The sequence below is a fragment of the Polypterus senegalus genome, chromosome 7, assembly GCF_016835505.1.
Source record: "Polypterus senegalus isolate Bchr_013 chromosome 7, ASM1683550v1, whole genome shotgun sequence".
In the NCBI taxonomy this organism is placed as follows: Eukaryota; Metazoa; Chordata; class Cladistia; order Polypteriformes; family Polypteridae; genus Polypterus; species Polypterus senegalus.
The window spans coordinates 107,897,786-107,921,583 of NC_053160.1; the positions used below are offsets into that span (position 1 = coordinate 107,897,786).

A 23,798-nucleotide genomic window follows, 5' to 3' on the forward strand; every position below is an offset into this window, starting at 1 on the left:
ATAAATTCAACATTTACATAAGAAATGGCATACGTACATTTCTAAATTGAAGCAAGTTTCCTACATTAGGCATCTGAACTTTGGACACCACAAAAACATAAGACATTGTGAACCAACTTCTTTGCATTCAGCAAATGTAAAAATAATAAACTACTCATTTATACATGCTTTGTTTTCCATAAACTGACCAAATAACTGTTTTTGTACTACTTTATGTATATTAATTAATTTCCAAGAGAATCTATTTTAATTTCTGTATTTATGGTACTTAAAATAGGTTCATCTGCATTATACTTGGACAGTAAGCTAGATTTTTGCTTAGCTCTTAATTTGAGGGAATTTATGAGAAATACCGCTCTATACCATGAGGAAAGCTACTGTATGTCTTAGAGTCTTATACATGGCAATGAATGTCTGAAACTAGATTTAAAATAATCTATCATATAAAAATTGAGCAACAGATATTATACTGTGTATTTTCCAAAACCAAACAACCAACTCTTAAAAGCAGATCATAAAGTGTCAATTCAAAAACCCTATAATAGTTTGTCATTCATGTGCCTCCAATAGAAAATACAGGTAAAAGTTAATTCTCCTCTGAAAATAAAAAACATAAAAATGCACCATTCTTCCAGTTTATTATTTTATATTTGGCTGTCACTTTTATCCAAGAAAGTTTCAATTTTAGAGGCCATTGCTTACATACATATTTTTAGGTGAGAGCACAGGAAGGTTAAATGACTTTCTAAAGATCATACATTGAGGCAGAGTGAAGAACTGAACAAGTGGACTTAGAGTATAAGTTCCAGTGCATTAGCCACTGTTGCAAACTATTTTCCTTTAACAGATGTAATTTACTTTCACCTTTTTAAAATCCATTTTCAAATGTGTGTGGACTCTAAATATTTTGAAGAAATTGCTATGAATAAAGTATAGAGAAACATTCTGAATCATGGACTTGGGTAGATCATTTGGAAAAGTTCACTGAGTAATGACTTCACAGTAATGTATACATTATCAGTAATGTATACTTTATCATTATCATTTAACAAAAATGTTTCTAATTTATGAAATGGAGCAGAGAGAGGATATCTTAAATTCTTGTCATTCTCGGTTTTATTTATACAGTTTTGTCTGAAGCAGTTATGAACATTGCCATTTGTGAATTGTTTAATTTTTTGGATTAGGAAAGATGCCCACAATTGAACTAAAACTAACATTTCTGGGTCAAAAAGAATACATTTAGTTTCCTGCAAAAATAAAATGTTTAATTGTCTGCTGGCATGATTTAAGAGCAGAAAGTGAAGGAAGTGAATGGAGAGCTGAAAAAAAAAATAAAAATCATCTATACTAATAAAAGGCAAAGCCCTCATTGACTGACTGACTGACTGACTGACTCATCACTAATTCTCCAACTTCCCGTGTAGGTAGAAGGCTGAAATTTGGCAGGCTCATTCCTTACAGCTTACTTACAAAAGTTGGGCAGGTTTCATTTCGAAATTCTACGTGTAATGGTCATAACTGGAAGGTATTTTTCTCCATTTACTGTAATGGAGTTGAGCTCGAAAGCCGTGGGGGGCGGAGTTTCGTGTGACATCATCACGCCTCCCACGTAATCACGTGAACTGACTGTCAACGCAGTGCATAGAAAACCAGGAAGACCTCCAAAAGCTGAAGAAAACATGCATTATATAATTGAGAAGGCAGTGAAACAATAAGAAGCGAGCGAGTGACATATACTACCATATTCATGAGTGCTGCTACTTCGGAAGGAAAGCAAGGTGTAAACCTAAACTTTAAATTAAGTTCATAGACAGGCTGCCGCTGGCGTTTCTCATGCCCACGGGTAATGCGGGATACTAGTTTAATGAGAGGATGCAGGATATAAACGAGAGTTTTGATCACTTTGTAACTAAGTTAAAATTGCAGGTGAAGGGGTGTGCTTATGCAAATTCCGAGACTGTGTTTGTGGGGATTGACAGTTAAGGCGGTGGGGAGTCACGCCATCATCTCCCCTCCCATTTACCTCATTTCGCTCTGAGCTGAGCTCCGCGGCTAATGCCGTCTTCCGAAGCAACTTCGTCAGACTGCCACCAAATACTCACAGAAAAATCCACAAGTTAATACACACGCTGTCTCTAGAGTTTCTCCACACTGAATCCTCCAGGCACTACTTACAAAAGGTTACATTACACCCATCCCTAGTGTACAGGGGCATGGAAAGTCACCATTATGACCAAGTGTAGGCCTGTGCTGGTAGAAGGCTAAATATGTAGACCTTTTTGGGGGGAAGGGCACATTTAAAACAGTGAGTCAGACAACCCTACATTGATAAAATGTAAAGAATACACTTGAAACAAAACTTACATGTCACTGTTGCTACCTGGATTTAGTAATCAGGACCAGTGAATTTGTGCTCACTCTGTAGAAGCTGCCCAGTGCTCCAGAAAGCAATAAATTATAGTAATGATTGAATTGTTTCTTTCTTTAGTTACATTTGCAGTGTGTTTAGCCACAACTAAATAAAAGCACTGACATTAAATATGGTTATTATTTCAAATTCTGATATAGTTTTGGTGGTTGAGACTTATTTCACTTTCAATCCAAATGATAAAGGAGAGCCATGAAATTTAAATGAGGCTAATTGTCATTATTAATTCAAAAAGATAATTGTTAAATTTTCAGGTATGAGCAATATGCTTAAAATAAAATCTCCTGGATGCTTTTATTCAGCTGAGTCCCTACACTTGCTTATCAGATTCACATTCCACATCTGCAGCACAATTTTTTTATCTGTTTTATTTTTATAAAGAGTTGCATCTTGACTTATACTTTTTTATTTATCTGTTATATGTTATTTGTAGGCTGCTATTGCAGTTACATGTTTGTTTAAATATAAATCTGCATAGTTTGTTTAAATAAAAAATAACACTGTTTAAATGGAAAGAAAGTACATTTTCCTTCTCATATTATATAGGCAGACATTATTAACAGGGTGATTTGCACTTTTTAAAAAAATTACAATCTTTGTTTAAATAAAACTGTCAGGCATTTGGATCCTTAACAGGTAAAACTGGCAGACCCCAAGTCCTTGATAGAGGGACCGAGGTCAGTGGGACAGTAAGAGATGCAGACACAGAAGTGCAATTTGACAAAAGGTACAATTTATTGTGCAATAAATGGCTAAAACAGCAAAAAGTCAAAGGATAAAAATCCAACAGCTTATAGAATGTTCTAAAAATGCACAAAAAAAAATATCTCAAGTAACAAAACAAAAAGTTTTCTGTGAAAATTGCAACTATCAAATTGTTGTTCCATCAGGGTGGTTTCCTCCCTACAAATTTCTGTTATTAACAGACACCCAGCTTATCCTTTTTTCCCCCTTGCTACTTTCCCAAAAGGCTTTTATAAGTTGACCAAACAATCAGCTGACAAGGGTCCTAAGCACCTATTCCACTGTCACTCGGCTTGTGCCCCTTTAAACCAGGGAGTTATCTGCACACACACGCTCACCTATTCACTAGATGGCGCTAGTTGTCATTTACGTACGCTTCCTGACACCTGCACACGATTTCCTCAACTGTGCCTCTTAAGCTGACAACAAAAGAAGCAAAAACAAATGTAAAACAAATGCAGTGTTTAAGGATTAATTGCTGTGCCCTATCTTGCTGCCTCAAAACCCTCTGCAGAAAGCAATCGCCTATGGAGTAAACGGATGAGCAGTTGCTGATACAACTCCCTGAGAGCCCGTCGAGGAGTGACGCAAACCAGCACTATCTGAAATCCTCGCAAGACGTGTCACCCAGTGACCGCTGACATTGTCCTACACTACTTCATGAGCACCAGAAAAGGATGCAGATATGTGCCATTTCTCAAAATTTTATTTATAATACCACAGATGGACAGGGCACAGTTAATTATACACATTAGGACACCTCTGGGAGGAACTATAAACTGTCCTGCAAGAAGCTGATAAGGGCTAATATACACCTACATTGTGGTGAAGAGAGTTGCGTCTTCACAAAAATATTGTACTGTTTTAAATAAAGATGCATTTAAAAAAATACTGACTGCAATAATATCTTCCAGACTATAACACAACATACCTACCTACTACCTAACATACTACATTATGTTGTAGTAGAGGTATAGGTGTACACCTAAGGTGGTGCGAGAGGAGATTCCATACCAGACAGGTAGAGATAGGTGGGCCACGGTCACAAGGCATAAGGTAAAGGGTGCACACTGTTTGGTAGCATCAACCAAGAACTGGGATTTCAGGTCCTTTCGGAGCTGAACAATGTCTCTGAATATTCTGAGGTCGTAGGCAAGGATGTGGAGCCCCAATGGGCCACCTCAAAACTAGTTCCCAGAAAGAGAGAGGTAGTGACAGGAGTTTTACTAAACAGTCAACATAGGTTCATAAAAGGGAGGTCATGTTTTACTAACATGCTGGAATTCTATGAGGAAGCAACAAAAGGGTATGATCAAAGTGGAGCAGATGATAGTATTTATCTTGACATTCAGAAAGCATTTGATAAGGTGCAGTATGAGCGGTTGGGCATCAAACTAAAAGTGGGAGTTTAGGGTGATCTTTGTAGATCAGTGCAAAATTGGCTGTGACACAGGAAGCAGAGGGTTATGGTGGGTTAACCCTTGTCAAAATCAGAATTGGCTGATTTTAAGAGTGGTGTTCAACAGGGGCCAATGTTCAGGCTGCTGCTACTTTTAATATAGATACAGTACATGTTTTGGATAGGGATATACAGTAAGTAACAAGCTGGTTACGTTTGCAAATAATACCAAAATAGGTTGATTGGCAGATAATCTGAACTATTACAGAGGGACTTGGACAGCATACAGGCTTTGGCAGATTTGTAGCAGATAAAATTTAATGTCAGTAAATGTAAAATATTGAATGTAGACAGTAAAAATGTTGGGTCTGAATATGCAATGGAAGATCTGAAAAAAGTACATCTTATGAGAAAGATTTAGCAGTCTTTGTGGACTTTACACTATCAATTTCCAGACAGTATTCAGATTCTGTTTTTAGGTTGAATAGCACAATGCGTTGAGTATAAGTCCAAGGAGGTTATGCTCAAGCTTTATAACATACTGTTAAGGCCTCATCTGGAGTACTATGTGCAGTTTCTGTCTCCAGACTTCAAAAAAGCCATAGCAGCATTATAAAAAGTCCAGAGAAGAGTGACTAGGTTGATTGCAGGGCTACAGGGATTATAGCCTTAACAGCGGGAATGTAGCACATCACATTCTTGTACTGGCTGACTCTCTATTCTGTGGGTAAAAAGGGAGACTAGAGGGCTGGTGAAAGGCCTCCAAATAGTACCTTGCTGGGATCATGTTGCCATATTTTTAAACAGAAAAAAAGTCCTTGAGGGGGTGTGACTAGAAGGCTGACTGTCCACTAGAGGGCAGTATGTGGTCTTTGTCAGATTCAAAGGGAACAATTTTAACCCTATCATGGTATTCAGGAATGCAAATAAATCAGGCACTTTCAGAGAAAGCACTGGATTGGAGTTTGTGTAGCCAAAGAAGGCTTCCTCTGACCCTGAAAAAAATCCTAGGGACAGGGTCTAAGCAGTAAAGTAGTGGTTAAGGCTTCAAAATCTGTGGTTGTGGGTTCAAATCTTGCTACTGACATTGTGTGACCATGAGCAAGTTGCTTCACCTGCCTGTGTACCAATTGGAAAAAAAAACAAAACCAATTGTATCTCAAATGTTTTAATTCCTCTATGATAAAGATGTCAGCCAAATAACTGAATATAAATGCAATTTATGAAATGAGTATAGACAAAGGCTCATTGGAGAGAACAAATGAGGACAGTTTTGAGAGAGACAAGAGTCGAAAAGGGAGAGATTTTTATTGTACTTGAATGGTAACCAAATGAGGATGCCGCCCAATCTAATGGATGGTAATGCCTGTTATGGAACATCCATGGAAGCAGAGGACATTTTGTACTTTTGTGTTTTCCCTTTGTCTGCCCCTCTTGTGCATGTCTAAAATGAAAGTAAATATATCATTTTGATATCATGAACCAGCTTTGAATTGTTGATGGTATGCCAGAATATTAGCGGGGCATCTCCTCTTACAGTCTGTTCCCATAGCTCTATTGACCCCAAACCATTGAGAATTTTCATTTGTATGTTGCTCACACTTTTACAATTATCGAGTCTTTCTCAACTAACAAATTTACTCATTTCATCTACACAGTTCCAACAGACTTCAGAGCATGCCCTGTTCTCCTGCTCTGTAGTAGATGTGTTTACGCAGCTTAACCAGAGTTATGAGATCATTAGGAAGCTGGAATGCCCTGACCCTACCATCCTTGGATATTACAACAGGAGGTTTGCAAAGGTAATCATTACATTGTTAAGACTCACTATAACATATTTTGACTACATTTATGCCAAACACATTTTTGTTGCAAAAATGCTTTTACACAAATCCTTTGTGTGGTCAACATTTCTTACTCTGTAAACTCTCAAAAAAGATCAGGTTTATTGAGCCAAAGTGTATATTTTCTGTCACTAAATGGGCCATAAGTAGCTTCTGTCCTAAGGCAGTGCATGACTTTTAGGGATTGTTAGTTTAGGCCTGCTTTTGGAACTGGTGGTACTGGAAGTTCATAGTCTATTCTAGCACATGGATTTTTGAAATTGGTGTACTTTAGGTGCTACTAGGAGAGTAAAAGACACTTGACTGAGTGAAAGGATTAAAGGGCCAGGAGAATGGAAGGGGGACTTTATTACTTGTTCTGTAGCTTGCATTGACTGATAGAAGTCAGTTGCATTTGTTTATACATCTGGTGTAGAAGCTTAATGGGCTGCTTATACTTAAATTGTGCCTGGCAAAACACTTTGGAAAGATACCTGTGGGAATGGACAATGTTGTTTTAGAAGGGTTAAATATTATGTAGGGAATATTTTAGAATTACCCTTGAAGAGTTAGTAACTGCCATTCTAATTTGTTCCCATTGCAGTTTTTTCCCCCTATAATAACCAGCATTGAAAGTAAGTAGATGGATGTGATAGTTGATGTTTATCATTCTTGCTTAATATGATAGTATTTCAAACCAGTGTGCATTTGATACTTAAACTTTCTGCATTTTGCATTGGTACAGTTTTCATGGTGCATTTTTCTCTACAGACTATTGGAAAGGTTCTTATTCAATATGCCGATATAATCTCCAAGAGTTTTGAATCCTACTGTGACAAGGAAAAGCTGGTAATCATATATATTATATTTTATTAATATATACATGTAAATAATTCCCACATTGTAACATTTATCTTTATCTTTATCTTTATCTGTTGGATGTCAAAGCTTGGGTTTTGCATCGTCAGGGCTCTGATTAATTAGCTATGCTGTGGTTGATTATAGTACAGCCAATTCATCTAGCAAATTATTTTGACACCTCATATTTGCTTTTTTTATTCGTTCAGCCAACAAACTGTAACTCTGCTAATTTTTTTCACAGCCTTGTATTCTAATGAACAATATTCAGCAGCTGAGAGTTCAGCTGGAGAAGATGTTTGAGGCTATGGGAGCAAAAGAGGTTGGTAGAGCTGAAATTTCAGATTATGGGTACTCCACTTTTAAGACACATTTTAGTTATTTCCATATTTATGTATTACTGTTACTGTGGAATCTCTTTGCATGCATATTAAGGGGCTTACAATTTGAATTACTTTTCTTAGATCAGTTTGAGAAAATATGTGCATGGCATAACATTCAGTTGAGTTCATAGACTTAGTTAACTGATTGTAAAGTTGGTGCATTTTATATTTTTTTAGTTTTCTCAAAGTTAGTTATATTTTTGTTTATTAAATATTTTTATAATAGTGAGTCATATAAAAAAATAACAGTAATAGAATACAGTTACATGTGCAATTAGACTACATTAAATGCATGCTTTTTATCAGCACATTTCAATATCATCTAGTTAAAAACAAAGCCCATGTTTGTCGTTTGTTTTGGAAGGTCTATGACCAACTGTAGTTGAAATTTCTTAAACATAACATTTTTGAAAGACATACTCAAAGAGTTCAGTCCTTTCTAAACTTCAAGGTAAACCACGATGGTGAATGAGCCTGACATTTTGTGCTGGTAAATTATGCAGTTAGAGAAATACTGAATCAATATAATGTGCAAGTAATGCAGATGTGAAATTATTTTTAGTGTAATGTACCATATATCTGAGGTGGGCTGGCGCCCTGCCCGGGATTTGTCCTGCCTTGTGTCCTGTGTTAGCTGGGATTAGCTCCAGCAGACCCCTGTGACCCTGTTTTAGGATATAGCGGGTTGGATAATGAATGGATGGATGGATATATCATAAATATTGAGTACATTTTTGTTTAGTCTATAATCATATTGTGACACATTTCCACTTACATTAATTTCTAGATATAATTAGAAAAATAGCTGCAAAAGAAAGATTTTAGCAAACATTCTACTAATACCCCCACACTTAAACACATATCAATGTAACGCTGTGATGTTTAAAGAAGAGAAGAATAAACCTGATCAACAAAACAGATTGCCATTCTGTGTGCATTGTAGTGCAAATTTTGAACAATAGATAAAATCCAAAGATAAGTGAAATAGTAAAAGTACTGACAGAAACCCTGAGCTGTTTGGAAATTACTTTATATAAAGAATAGAGAATGCTGCATTTTGAATAGGAGGTTAAATAAGGAATAATAAATCTTGAACGCAAGAATAAAAGGTAAATCATTAATGGAGCCATGCAGTCAGACCTAGTTTGAAATTTACATATATAGTAGTATAAGCCACAAAACTATTTATGTACTAAAATTGTACATAGATTTTTTTTTCACTTGTTGACACTTGATGATGAAGGCATTCAAAGGAAAAAGTGTAGCATTCCAGAGAGAGGCTAAAAATGTGTGACAAAGGAATGCATCATCTGAAGACAAAATGATAATCGATGATGAAGTGATTTAGCAAGGTTCAGCCATCCAAGAAAAAGAGTTGATCTTGTTGGAGAGATTCCACAGTAAGCAACATATTACATTTTCATTTAGATATTGAAAATGTGCATGCCTGTAAGCACTAGTGCCACTGGGGAGTAAGGAGATGTTATATTTATGTCCTGTAGAATCTGGAGAAAATTTTGAATAGAACATGAGATCAAGAGTAATAGAATACTTCTTAAAATAACAAGGCACATTACATTAAATATCAAGGCACTTGCTGTGGTTAGGTATTTGATCATTTTACTTAATAATTTGACTGGTAGAATTAAGAACATCATCTGACAATTTAGCTCCAGGTCACAAATCACCATCTACAATATCTACAGAAATGTGGAGACATCACCTTTACTCGCCAATTTCACAGTCCTTTCTTCACTTAAATGTCTTTCACCACCAAACAAAAAACTATTTTTTTTCCCCAAAGCGATTAAGAGCTACAAGCTTAGACTTGGGTCTGTTCCACTGTAACAATGGTAGAACAGGGGGTTGAATCCAGACCAGAGAGGACAACTTTAAAAGAAAAATGTTTAGTCGTATGCCCTTACTTGTATACTCAATTTTAAGTGAAACAAAAAACAAATCTTAAGGCTACAAATAAAAGTCAAAGTATACAACAAACCCAGGCTATTCTCTACCTAGTGAATTCTCATCTCCTGAAACACGAATTTTAAATATTCTCTTCCTCTATCCTTTGACTCTTAACACTACTGAATTTAATTAATTTATGTAGGTAATTGGATATGCTTGAACAAAAATGAATCGTATTCAAGACAAATTATATTTATCCAACAAATATAACAATATAAAACTGAAAATAAAAATGTAAGCAATTAAACTACATCTTCCATGGTCCTATTTTGTTCAGAATTTCCACACAATCTGCTTGGTCTACTGTTAGCATCAAGCTACCTAACTCATTTCAAAATTCTATCAGTGAAAAAGGAAAATAGACCAGACGCACCCTTAGCATTTAATGTGACCTAAACCTAAGATTGTGCTTCTTGATATAAAGGTGCAAACCTTGCCCCAGAAAATCGTCATCTGCATTTCTGAAGGACCCAACCTAAAATTTTGCATCTGTAACTTTATAGCCCCTGGCAACAAAGAATAAGATCCAAAGTTTAAAAAAAAAATGAGAAGGTGGGGGTGGGGCATGATACTTTGTAACTTAAATTTTTATCACTAGGTATTAATATACTATATGTACTTTAACACAATGGAAGAAAGCAGACAGTTTTGATATGGCATGTGCTTGGTTTGCCAAGCATTTTGTCAACTACTTTAACACTAGAATTACCAGAGCCTATGAAAAAACTCGTAGACCTTAAATCGCTTCTCTCCTCTCCATTAGCATCTTTTGTCCTGTAAATGTGTGGATAAGCAGCAAACAGCAAGCAGCCTGCTATCACATTACCCACCGGTGCACAGTCTTCTCAGTCCAAGTCTGTTTACTTGAAGTTGCTTGAAGTTGTATACAGTGAGAAGTCAAGCAAAATCACACCTTTTATTAATACTATATTGTTATTTGGAACACATGCATTTCATGTGTGTTCTGTGTCTACAACAATCTATGTACAGTAAACACATTGTTAAAACAGAAACATTTTTCTTCTTTTAATAATAATTGACAAAATGTAGACATGAAGTTAATAATGTGTGAAGCCTGAAGTCCAAATATCAAAGAAACACTTTCACAAAAGGTACAAATAGAACAAGTGCGCTTTTATTCAAAAAAAGAACGCATGTTCGGGTGCGACATTGACACACATTTACTACGACTGCTTCGGTGGTGCAATGGTATCAGCTGTTGACTGGTAATCAAAACTTCACGGGTTTGATCCCCGACGACTCCGTCTTGAGAAATGAGGTGCTTTTATTCTTACTATTTTAGAATAAAAACATACATTTGATTTCAGTCTGTAACAGCCGGTGTAAATGTATGATACTTGTAAAGGTTAGCTTTGTTTTTTTTATTCAGTTTCATCCTCTCAGTTGCATTCACGATCCTACCCTAACGCCCCCTCCCACCCCACCTGACATTCCGAGTCTGTGGTCATAAAGCAGGCATGCTCAAGAAATACACGTGTAATGCCACAAAAAGTGCACGCAGACACCAGTTCAGAAGCATCCTACAGCATAAAGTCACAAGTACAGTGCAGAGCTATAGCGCGTCATGTGAAAATAGCAGTGTCAGATGGGGGGGGGTAGTATTTATAAAAAGTGTGATTTTGCTTGACTCCTCACTCTATACACCTCCAAGCAACTGACACGCAGGTAAACAGACTTGAGCTGAGAAGACTGTGCGCTGGTGGAGGATGTGATAGCAGGCTGCTTGCTGTTTGCTGCTTATCCACACGTTTACAGGACAGTAGACGCTGACGGAGAGGTGAAAAGTGATTTAAGGTGGGACGGATCTACAAGTTTTTTCGTAGGCTCTGGTAATTCTAGTGTTAAAGAGTCCTTTTCTGTCGATCAGTGCCAAAAATGCCAAAATAAATTCACTGTGATTGAAGATAATAATAATAAAAATAGTAATAATAATTATTTATAAACATTTATATAGCACTTTTCAAACATAATGAAATCACTTTATGTAGACAATGAGGAATAACTTCAACCACCACCAATGTACAACATCCACCTGGATGATATGACCACAGCCATTCCTGCTCCTAGTCAAGACTTCAGTTTTATGTCTCATATGAAAGGTCAGGGGCGGTTTCTCAGCACAGTGTTCCTGATGCTGCATTGGTGCATTGGGACCCATACACAGACTAAAGGGTAAGTGCCCCATGATGACCTCACCATCACCTCCTCCAGCAGCAACCCAGGCTTTTTCTTAGATGGTCTTCTATCCAAGTACTGGATGGGTCCATACAAGCTTGGTTTCAGGTCAATTACCTGTTCTGAAGTGCAGGTGGTATGGCAGCTGGCTATTGTATAATGTGGTTGAAATTGAACCTCTTATTAAAGAAAGAAATGTCCTCTAACAGGACAATTCAGTAATCAGACAGGAGAAAAGCTGTTAATTGTATCATTGAATTACTTCTCAGCAAAATGCCTTGGAGGGAGCATTCTTCAAAAGCAGTCCGTTACAGCATGGTCAGAATGATCAGAATGGTCCAAGAAACAAAGGATAGAGGTTCATTTTATAAACTGATGAATTTACATACAATGTCAATCAATGCGTAAATTTTACTCTGGTTGGTTCATTGGTTTACACCCAAATGATTTATAAAATAAAACTCTATTATATTTATATTCTGGTTCTTCGTATACCTTTTGAGATGAGCCACCACCCTTGAAATTTCTGTGCATATAATAACAGCCCATTCTAGTTTATAGGACATCTGCTGATTTCTTAGCCATCTCTTAGTCATCCTTCACTACATTTTCTATATTATATCAATCTTTCTTGTGGTACGTTCTTTATTTACTTGACCATCTCAGTATTTTTCCTAAACCAATTCTTATATTTCAGTGTACATTTTGTTGTTCACTTGACCTTTATCTGGTTTCCCACATTTATTAACCCTTTATGCTATTTCTTTAAGATGAATGCCATGTTACCCTGAAATTATTCTTCCACAATAACAATAAAATGTAAAGACATCCAAGAGGGCAATAGTTTTCATAGGCACTGTGCATACTTTATTGATCCCTGTAGGAAGTAAAGAACTAACTTACTAATACAACTTAATTAAATGTTTTATTTGTGACTGTATTTTTGTTTCCTTTTCAGTTGGACCTTGAAGCTAGTGATAACTTGAACGACCTTCAAGTGAAACTGAACAATGTCCTAGATGAACTCAGTACTGTATTTGGGAACAGGTGAGTGGTGGAAGTTATGTTAATGGTTTACTAGTAGTTGCCAATCAGCATACAAGAAAGGGACTAAATCTACAGCAAACTATTAAGTATGAAATAATTTAAAAATGCCCTACTGGAAAGTGTAAAAAGAATACCCTTTGCATGTCTTAACACGAAACTGAGATTAGGGTAGGATTATAATCTGACTATGTAAAAAGCACACATACAGGGTGATACAACATGGATTATTCTGTATATAGAGCGTTTCATGTTACACAAAACTCCCATTCATAATTTTCCCAAACCCATGCTACAATAGAGGAATCCACTCTAACATGGAAATGATCAAAGAGAACATATGAGTAAATGTCATCCTGTATAAATTTTAGTCCATGCCTTTTTGACTTAAAAGCACAACTGTTTGAGGTTTATTGCTGGTGACCAAGTACAGAAAACATGACATCTAATCCAGACCCATACGTAGTCAGCCAGATTTGATGAACAGCCTCTAGAGCAATTTGAGTTGCATGGGAGGAATGCATGCAGGCATTGTCTTTCTGAAATAACACATTTTACATTTCATGCATCACTGGTATCAGGGCCAGCTGCATGACATCAAAGGTAGCACTGGACAAGCACTGTCTTCTCTACAAACACTAGGCCTGAACAAGCACTGTAGCTGATAACAGCCTACACCATAATGCTTAGCCTGGGCCCCATGTGTCACAAGCATGTACATCATGGACATAGCCACTCACCAGGTCTGCGTAGGACATGTATCCTACCATCATTTATTTCCAGGTAAAATGTGCTTTCATAAGTAAAGACAACAGGCTGCTGTTCATCCCTTTGATCCCAGTTAGGACAAGTGAGTAGCAGTTGTACCAGGGATAAACCTGACTACAATCTTTCTACAAGAACAGTATTTTATATGGGCTGAATGGACACTTCTGATACTACAAAGGCTCTGATGTGTGCCACTGTAGGCATTTGTCAGCTACAGCCCCACTTATAATACACTGGTATTGACATGTATGTGTACATCTGGGATGTGTAGATCCATGTCTCCAGCTGTAGGTACCCTTCTCTTCCCATCATTGTTCTCTTCCCACCCATCCCATTGTTCTCTTCCCACCACCTTCCATACAGTTGATTGCACTTTGACTATACAACCCTGTTCAGAACCTATTTATTGCACAGACAGTGTATGATAACATCTGCATGAAAAGCACTTTATAAATTGCTGTACAAAACTATTTTCTAGTTTAGTTCTGGGGTCCACCCTGGAGCTGAACTTTTTGTCCCAACCTATTTCTTCTTTTAATTGAACTCTCCATTAAAGCTGTCATTTCCAAGTTTATACAGCATGTGTTATTGTGTTAAATGAGAAATTATAAAGAGGTTGAATTTTTTTCTGAACAGAGTCACCTGCTAATAATTCTACAATCACACCCCAACTACCAGCTCAGGTATTCCAGGTCTGTCCATTGGGAGCACTATCTGTCTAAGCCAGTTCACCGTCAGATGGGGCCTCATGTATAACGCCGTGCGTAGAACTCACACTATACGTAAGCACAAAAGCAGAAATGTTTGCACGCACAAAAAAATCCAGATATATAAATCTGTGCGATCACCATCTTCCACGTTCTTCAACTACATAAATCCCAGTCAGCGTGAAAAGTAATGCATGTGCACGCCCCTCCTTTCCTGCCCCAACTCCTCCCAGAATTACGCCTCTTTGAATATCCAAATCAATATAAATAGCCCTTAAGCTCAGCCTTCTGTGAAAACACAATGGCAAAAGCATGAGGGAAAATAGAAGAATTTCAGTGAATACCAAGTGGAGGCAAGGAAAAACATACTATTTGTTGGTTTAAACAGTGGTATAAACAACAAAAGGAAGTTGATTGAGTGACATAGTGTGTCGGAGAAACTCGAAAGCTTAAGTTGTACAGTGCCTGAAATAAAAAAGAAGTTGTCACATATCAAAGTTGCCGTGAAAAGGCAAGTCGTAGCCCACCGTCTGAGTATCATATGAAAGCTTATTAGGGTACACAGAAAAAAAAGGCACACAGTGGGGAAAAAAGCAGGAAATGTCAGCTTTAATCTCGAAATTTCCACTTTAATCACGTAGTTTATTTTGTCATTAAAGTAGAACATCATAAACTTCATCTTAAAATTGTTTAATTTACTAGTTTCTCAAATCCCAATGTAACTAAAGTAGCACGTTAAATGCTTTGTTTTGTATTTGATCTTCTATGTGCTCTATGTATATGAGTCACTACGCGCTTCCGGGCTTTCTCTTCCTCCGACAGGACACAGAAGACATTACATTTGTAATATTACAGCTCTCTGAATAATTAAAATACTGAGATGTACACGTGATATAATTTTCATAATGATAGGAGTTGTTATTAAACATGGGAACACAGTGGTGCAGTGATTGTTTATGTCTCATGCAAGATGCTTGCTGTGCCATGCGCAACCTTCGATGAAATACTTTATTGTAGCAGTACTGTCTCTTCCAAACGTACTAACCCCCAATTCCTGTCCTTACTTTTCTCTCTCCAAGTACCCAGTCGCCACACAATCAGATCTGTAATAGACGTTAAGCCATCTGTAAGCTTAGAATGCCTATTCTTCAAAATTTTTAAGGAACATTGAAAATGTTTAATTATTCTATCCATCTATCTTTCCAGTGTTGTGCCAGCACCAAGAATACAGCGCAAGGTAGGAACAATCCGTGAACGGAGCACAACCTCCTCGCTTGCGCTGCGGTACCGTGTCCTCGCATGTTTAATTATTAACAATATAGATTATTTAAATGAAGTTAAAATTTTATCTGTATAATATAATAAACATATTTTACTGCATTTCATCTTAAAAATCATATCGTAATCATATGTAAATACACACTTTATAAAGTGGCTCAGGTTGTGCAATATTATAACTGTAGTGCAAGTTTACAGTGAGGTAATTGTACTTATAAGTACAAACAGTTCTACAAGGAGCACTTGATGGACTGATTGAGTGTGTTTATAGTTCTTAGGATGAAACTATTTCTGAACCGCGAGCTCCGTACAGGAAAATCTTTGAAGAGTTTGCCATGTGAAAGCAGTTAATTGGACAGCATGGCAGAGGCAGCGTGTGCTTGATGCTGTATACCGATAATTCTCTTTCCGATGAGCTGCTGTAGATCTGTGATTCCCCACTCAGATATAGTGATATAAATACTCTGAGTGGTGCAGTGAGAGTAATATGAAAAAGCATGATCCGCTGTGGCAACCCCTAATGGGAGCAGCTGAAAAAAGAAAAAGAAGGTGCAGTGAGAATAACAATGCTAAAGCAGCTATGGTATTTGGAATAGTTTGGCAATTCCCTGGACCATTATATTGTTACAGGTTAATTACAATCAGATGCTTTAAACTAATAAACAATATGCAGTTAGTTTCAGTGTATATGATAAAGCTGCGTCAAGTATGTGGATCTAAAAAAGAAAGGGTAACCACACAGGAACAGTACCACTGCTTTGACGCTGGGTGCCGCCAGTTTGCAAAACCGAGCGGAGAACTTGCGTACGCCAGGGTTGGAGCTACTGTGAAAATGCATGTGGCTTTACGCCATGTTTAGGTTTTATACATCACGATTTGAGCATGGAAATGTTCGTACGCAACATTTTTGTGCATACGCATTGCTTATACATGAGGCCTCTGGTGATTTGTTATTTCTCTTACCTGGGTGTCCAGTGTATGTAGCCTTAAATCCAGTAACTTTATCACATTTCTTTATTGACCTTTTGCCCAACACACTTTGGTACCAAGTATAATTATGAGCTACCTTGTGTTCGAAGAATTGTGTTTGTTATTGAAAATCCATGACTAGCAATATACCCCAGTAATAGTTCAAATTGAACCATTAGTTCTTTCAGATCACACCCCACAGTTATCTCTATTGGTCTTCAGTTTTGCATTGAAGCCTCCAATTTCATTATAGAGTCAGTAGACCATGACCTTTTCACCATCAAATCCACTCTAAATACAGTAATCCCTCCTCGGGTTGCGTTTCAGAACCCCCCGCAATAGGTAAAAATCTGCAAAGTAGAAACCATATGTTTGTATGGTTATTTTTATATATTTTAAGCACTTAGAAACTTTCCCACACTGTTTATAAATATTCTCCTCACAGTTATACTGTAAACCCTCGTTTATGGCGGTTAATCTGCTCCAGACAGATAAATGAATTTCCACGAAGTAGGATTCTTTATTTATAAATCTAATATTTTTGCAGTTAGAGCATAGAAAACCTGTTTGCGGCCTTCTAAATAAGTTTTTTAACATTATTAGAGCCCTCTAGACATGAAATAACACCCTTTAGTCAAAAGTTTAAACTGTGCTCTATGACAAGACAGAGATGACAGTTCTTTCTCACAATTTAAAGAATGCAAATATATCTTCCTCTTCAAAGGAGTTTGTGGAATGTCAGAGAGAGAGAGAAAAGTAAACAATGAAAAATCAATAGGGCTTTTGGGCTTTTAAGTATGCTTAGCACTGCGATAAAGCGGCCGCATTGAAGGGATCAATGTGAAGGTAGTCTTTCAGCATTTTTTAGAGGAGCGTCCATATCTTCTAAGGAAACAGCCACTGTGCAAACAGCCCCTCTGCTCACACCCCCTCTGTCAGGAGCAGAGAATGTCAGAAAGAGTGAGAGAGACAGAGAAAAGCAAACAATCAAAAATCAATATGGGCTGTTAGAGCTTTTAAGGGTGCAATGCTTGAACATTATCCAGAAGAATTTGTTGACATTGGGTTGAATTCATCCGACCCTCGACTTTAACAAGGTTCCCCTGTCCCTGAACTAGCCCCACAGCATGATGGAACCTCCACCAGATTTGACAATAGGTAGCAGGTGTTTTTCTTGGAATGTGGTGTTCTTCTGCCATGCAAAGCACTTTTTGTTATGACCAATTTTTGTCTCATCAGTTCAAAGCACTTTGTTCCAAAATGAATCTGGCTTGTCTGCATGAGCATTTGCATACAACAAGAGACACTGTTTGTGGTGTGAGTGCAGAAAGGGCTTCTTTCTCATCACCCTGCCATACAGATGTTGTTTGTGCAAATTGCGCTAAATTGTAGAACGATGTACAGATACACCATCTGCAGCAAGATGTTCTTGCAGGTCTTCTGTGGGTTGTCTGTAAATATTCTCACAATCCTGCGCATTTGCCGCTGTATTTTTCTTGGCCTGCCAGACTTGGGTTTAACAGCAACTATGCATGTGGCCTTCCATTTCCTGATTACATTCCTTACATTTGAAATTGACAGTGTAAACCTTTGAGATAGCATTTTGTAGACTTCCCCTTTTTCAGATCTTTTGAGAGTTGCTTTGAGGATCCCATGCTGTCACTCTTCAGAGGAGAGTCAAAGGGAAGAACAACTTGCCATTGACCACCTTAAATACCTTTTCTCATGATTGGACACACCTGTCTATGAAGATCAAGGCTTAACAAGCTAATCCAACCAATTTGTTGTTGCAAGTAATCAGTATTGAGCAGTTATATGCATTCAAATCAGAAAAATTACAAGGGTTCCCAAATTTTTGCACATCCAGTTTTTCACATTTGATTTAATTTCATACAACTAAATACTGCTTCACTAAAAATCTTTGTTCAGAAAACACTCCAGTACTCAGATGTTCCTAGGAAATGAAAGACATACCAGTGTTATCTTTTTTGTTGAAAGTAGAGTAAATTATTATGCAGGCTGAGAGGGGTTCCTAGACTTTTTTATATGACTATATATAGTGAGTATTTTCAGCCTCCCCTTCTGATTCTTTCCAACAAGAAAAGTTGCCTTGCACATCCCAAGAACCATTTCCAGATGCTTGGCTATAATATGTTTGGGTCCATCCCTTTTTACAAGTCACTCAAATGGCCTATTTTTGCCCTTTGTCTTGTACATGGTAAACCCACATGACATTTTCACATAGCTTTTTGGGGGCATGAAGTCAGCCTGGCTTCATAGGTCACACCGCCACCTGGAGCTTGCTGCTGAACACCACTACTAGGTCTGGTTCCATAAAGTGTATTCCAAAATCCTTGATTTAATTATGACATGCATGAGGGTCTGTTATGGAATATTATCTGTCTAGGCACTACCCTTAGGAAAAAGTTCCATGAATAACTCTAACAAGAACACTTGTAGCCACACAGCATGAATAATTGAGGCACACAAAGAATGTAAAGTTAGAATAAAGTAATGAATGTAAAGATCTACATAAATAATTGTTGGATTGGCAATCAAGTATATATGGCAATGGTTTATATGACTATTTTTCTCCTCAAATGATGAATGGATAATTGTTTTTTTCTCTTAATTGGCTGAATTTGAAGCTTAATTTAATTTGATGTTAAGGAACCCCACTGTCCATCTTCACTGATCTCATCACTTTTTCCAGCTTTCAGAATCAGATTGAGGACTGTGTAAAACAGACGAGTGACATTCTAAGCCAGGTCAGAGGAACTAGCAATGTACCAGCCAATGCTCGCAATTCAGTGGCAGCAGATGCTGATAGTGTTCTGCGGCCTTTGATGGATTTCTTGGATGCAAAGTAAGTGGCTACATACTGGCTGTCCTGCACTGGCTTGCAGAATACTTCTGTATATATTTTTTAAAATATATATGAAAAAGAGCTAACAAGATATTTTCTGTACTTGGCAGGAATGACACTGAACTGATAGCAAACGTTTTCCAGTTGTTGTAGATGTTTAAAATGTTAATGATACCAAATAGTGTATACTAGTGCGTACTGTCAGGAAAATTCAACATTTTGATTTAACTAAAAATAAATCTTGAAGAGTAAAGATTAACCTTTCTCTATAGCTACTGGCAACAGAACTAAAAAACAAAAACATTTCTCGAAAATTATTTATCAGAAAAGTCATGAATGCCACTATGTTTTAAAGTATATATACTTTAGATGCTATTGAGAAGAGTAAAATAAAGTCCTTGTATAGCATCTTTGTAATCTCTTCCTGCCTTAACATCATGTTTGGAAATGTTAGTGATACAAGCTTTTTCATTGAAAAATTTCACTTGAACACCCTTCTGGAAGTAGATCAGTTTTTACTCAGATTAGGAAATTTGGGCATGATGTAAACCTCTCATCTCATTTTAGTATATGCTATAAACAAAAACAGATAAAGCTGTAACAGCATGTTCTGCCGTCTGTGCAAATGATGATATTGGACAGGTGTACAGAGCTTACAGGTGCAAGTATAAATTGAATGAGAAAATCGATAAATAACTTGTACACTTACAGTACATGCTTCTATGTATGTATGTCACTGTATGTTTAAATGCTTGTTGTTTATATAATTGTATGCTTATGTAACTACTTGAGCAGATGCAGCAAAGTCCAAGGAGGAGAGACTGGGATAAGCTTTTAAGTGTGGAGACGGTCACAGAGAAGTGGAACAGGTTTAAAAATGATTTATATATAATTCATGACAGGTACATACCTAAATTTAGAATTGGTAGGAAATTTAAAAAAACTCTACAGTGGGTTAATAAAGAGCTGAGGAAGAAGCTGCAAAGTAATAAAACAGTTGTATAAGATTAATAACTCCATTGTGAATCGTAGGGTGTGTGAACATGAGTGCAACCATTAGGAAGGACATTAGAGAGGCTAAAAAGTAGTTAGAGTGGAATATAGCAGATAAGGTGAAAGTTGGCCCAAAGAGATTCTTTCAGTATTTTAATAATAAAAGAACAGTCAATGGAGATGTGAAATGTATCAGGAATAGTAAGGGGAATTAAAAAAATTCAGACAGTGAAATAGCAGATTTTCTGAACTAGCATTTTTCTAAGGTCTTCATATGTGACACCTGGACAGAGGCAGTGGTGCTGTAAGAATTATGTTTTTGGACTTCTCTAGCGCCTTCAACACCATCCAATCTCTGCTCCTTAGAGACAAGCTGACTGAGATGGGAGTAGACTCACACCTGGTGGCATGGATTGTGGACTATCTTAACAGACAGACCTCAATATGTGCGTCTTGGGAACTGCAGGTCTGACATTATGTTCAGCAATACAGGGGCACTGCAGGGAACTGTACTTTCTCCGGTCCTGTTCAATCTATATACATCAGACTTCCAATATGCCACGTGCAAAAGTTCGCTGATGACACTGCTATTGTGGGCTGCATCAGGTGTGGACAGGAGGAGGAGTACAGAAAGTTAATCAAAGACTTTGTTAAATGGTGCGACTCAAACCACTTACACCGTAACACCAGCAAGACCAAGGAGCTGGTGGTGGATTTTAGGAGGCCTAGGCCCCTCATGGACCCTGTGATCATCAGAGGTGACTGTGTGCAGAGGGTGCAGACCTATAAATATCTGGGAGTTCAGCTGGATGACAAATTGGACTGGACTGCCAGTGCTGATGCTCTATGTAAGAAAGGTCAGAGCAGACTATACTTTCTGAGAAGGTTGGCATCCTTCAACATCTGCAGTAAGATGCTGCAGATGTTCTACCAGACGGTTGTGGCGAGTGCCCTCTTCTACGCGGTGGTGTGCTGGGGTGGCAGCATAAAGATGAAAGACGCCTCACACCTGGACAAACTTGTTAAGAAGGCAGGCTGTATTGTAGGAGTAAAGTTGGACAGTTTAACATCTGTGGCAGAGCGACGGGCATTGAGCAAACTCCTGTCGATCATGAATAATCCACTGAACAGTGTCATCTCCAGGCAGAGGAGTAGCTTCAGTGACAGACTTTTGTCACTGTCCTGCTCCACTGACAGACTAAAGAGATCGTTCCTCCCCCACATTATGCGACTCTTCAATTCCACCCGGGGGAGTAAATGCTAACATTAAGTTTATTTTTATTTTTTTCATTTTTTCATTTTTATTACTATTTAATTTAATATTGTTTCTTTGTATCAGTATACTGCTGCTGGATTATGTAAATTTCCCCTTAGGATTAATAAAGTATCTATCTATCTATCTATCTATCTATCTATCTATCTATCTATCTATCTATCTATCTATCTATCTATCTATCTATCTATCTATCTATATATCTATCTATCTATCTATCTATAGAAGTAGGTAACCTCCCAGTAGGGACCACTAAGTGCTGCTTAGATTAAATAGGCTGAAATCAAACAAATCACAAGGATTAGATAATATTTATCATTGTATTCTTTAGAAGGTTAGCAAGTACATATATAAACCATTGACAAATATTTTTAGGAACTCGCTGTGCTTTGGGAAAATTCGGAAGGACTAAAAAATGGCAAATATTATCCCATTATATAAAATGGGTGACTGGGCAGGTCCAACCAACTATAGACCAGTAAGCTTAACACGCATCACAGGAAAATTAATGGAAGGAATTATTAAGAGAAATATTGAGCAAAAAATGGCACGATCAGGAGTTTCATTGAACAGTCAGTATGGGTTCAGAAGAGAGAGTTCATGTTTTACCAGCATGCTGGAATTCTATGAGAAAGCAACATAAAGCTATGATCAAAGTGGAGCATATTATATTATTTATCTTGACTTTCAGAAAGCATTTGATAAAGTGTAACATGAGGGCATCATACTGAAAGAAGTGGAGTTCAGGGTGATGTTTGTATATGAGTGCAAAATTGACAGACACAGGAAGCAGAGGATTATGGTGCAAGCAACCCGATCAGAATTGGCTGATGTCAACAGTGATGTTCCACTAGGGTCACTGCTAGGGATGCTGCTTTTTTTAATATAGGTCAATGATTTTAATCAGAATATAACTAACAAACAGGTTAAGTTTGCAAATGATACCAAGCTAAGTGGATTGTCAGATAATCTTACATCCATTGAATTATTAGAGAGGGACAGCATACAGGCTTGGGCAGATTTGTGGCAGATGAAATTTAATATAAGTAAATGTAAAGTATTACACGTAGGAAATAAAAATTTTAGGTTTGAATACACAATGGTACATCTGAAAATCGATAGTACATCTTATGAGAAGTGTTTAGGAGCTATAGTTGACCCAACACCATCAACTGCCAGGCAATTTTCAGAAGCCCTTAAAAAGGCTAACAGAATGTTAGGTTATATATTGCACAATGTGTAGAGTAAGGATGTTATGATGAAGCATTGTAATTCACTGGTGAGGCCTCATCTGGAGTAGTATTTGCAGTTTTGGTCTGTAGGCTGCAAAAAGGACACAGCAGCATTTGAAAAAGTCCAGAGAAGAGAGACTAGGCTGATTCTGGGACTACAGGGGATGAATTATGAGTAAAGATGCAGAGCATCAGGATTAAAGTAAAATGAAGTTATGAGAAAGCCAATGTAAAGTAATATGTTTTAGCAGTTTTTTAAAGTGCTCCACTGTATCAGCCTGGCGAATTCCTATTGGCAGGCTATTCCAGATTTTAGGTGCATAACAGCAGAAGGCCGTCTCACCACTTCTTTTAAGTTTAGCTCTTGGAATTCTAAGCAGACACTCATTTGAAGATCTAAGGTTACGATTTGGAATATAAGATGTCAGACACTCCGATATATAAGATGGAGCAGGATCATTTAAGGCTTTGTAAACCATAAGCAGTATTTTAGAGTCAAGTGTAGTGACATTAAAACTGCAGAAATGTGCTTGGATTTTCTTTTCCTATTTAGGATTCTAGCAGCTGCATTCTGCACTTGTTGCAGTCGATTTATGTCTTTTTTGGGTAGTCCAGAGAGGTGTGAGTTACAGTAATCTAGTTGACTGAAAACAAAAGCGTGAACTAATTCCTCAGCATCTTTCAGTGATATAAGAGGTCTAACATTTGCTATATTTCTTAAGTGAAAAAATGCTTTCCTAGTGATGTGATTAATATGCGATTTAAAATATAAAAAGAGCTGAGCTACCATACTACTAAGTGTTAAGTAAATTTCAGTAAGTGAGTTCAATACTTATTCACTGTGTCACTCCACTTTATTAGACCTA

The 23,798-nt window shown here is 37.3% G+C and overlaps 1 protein-coding gene across 1 annotated transcript in view; it reads left to right on the plus strand.

The window, feature by feature from the left end:
• The window catches only part of LOC120532052 (protein unc-13 homolog B-like), an 812,076-nt gene that overhangs the window by 690,386 nt on the left and 97,892 nt on the right, over nucleotides 1–23,798 (plus strand). Inside the window, exons 30-34 of the mRNA XM_039757963.1 lie at nucleotides 6,233–6,376; nucleotides 7,169–7,246; nucleotides 7,500–7,577; nucleotides 12,761–12,849; nucleotides 19,282–19,434. Of these exons, the coding sequence (XP_039613897.1) occupies nucleotides 6,233–6,376; nucleotides 7,169–7,246; nucleotides 7,500–7,577; nucleotides 12,761–12,849; nucleotides 19,282–19,434 (542 nt within the window). The remainder of the gene's footprint in view (nucleotides 1–6,232; nucleotides 6,377–7,168; nucleotides 7,247–7,499; nucleotides 7,578–12,760; nucleotides 12,850–19,281; nucleotides 19,435–23,798) is intronic.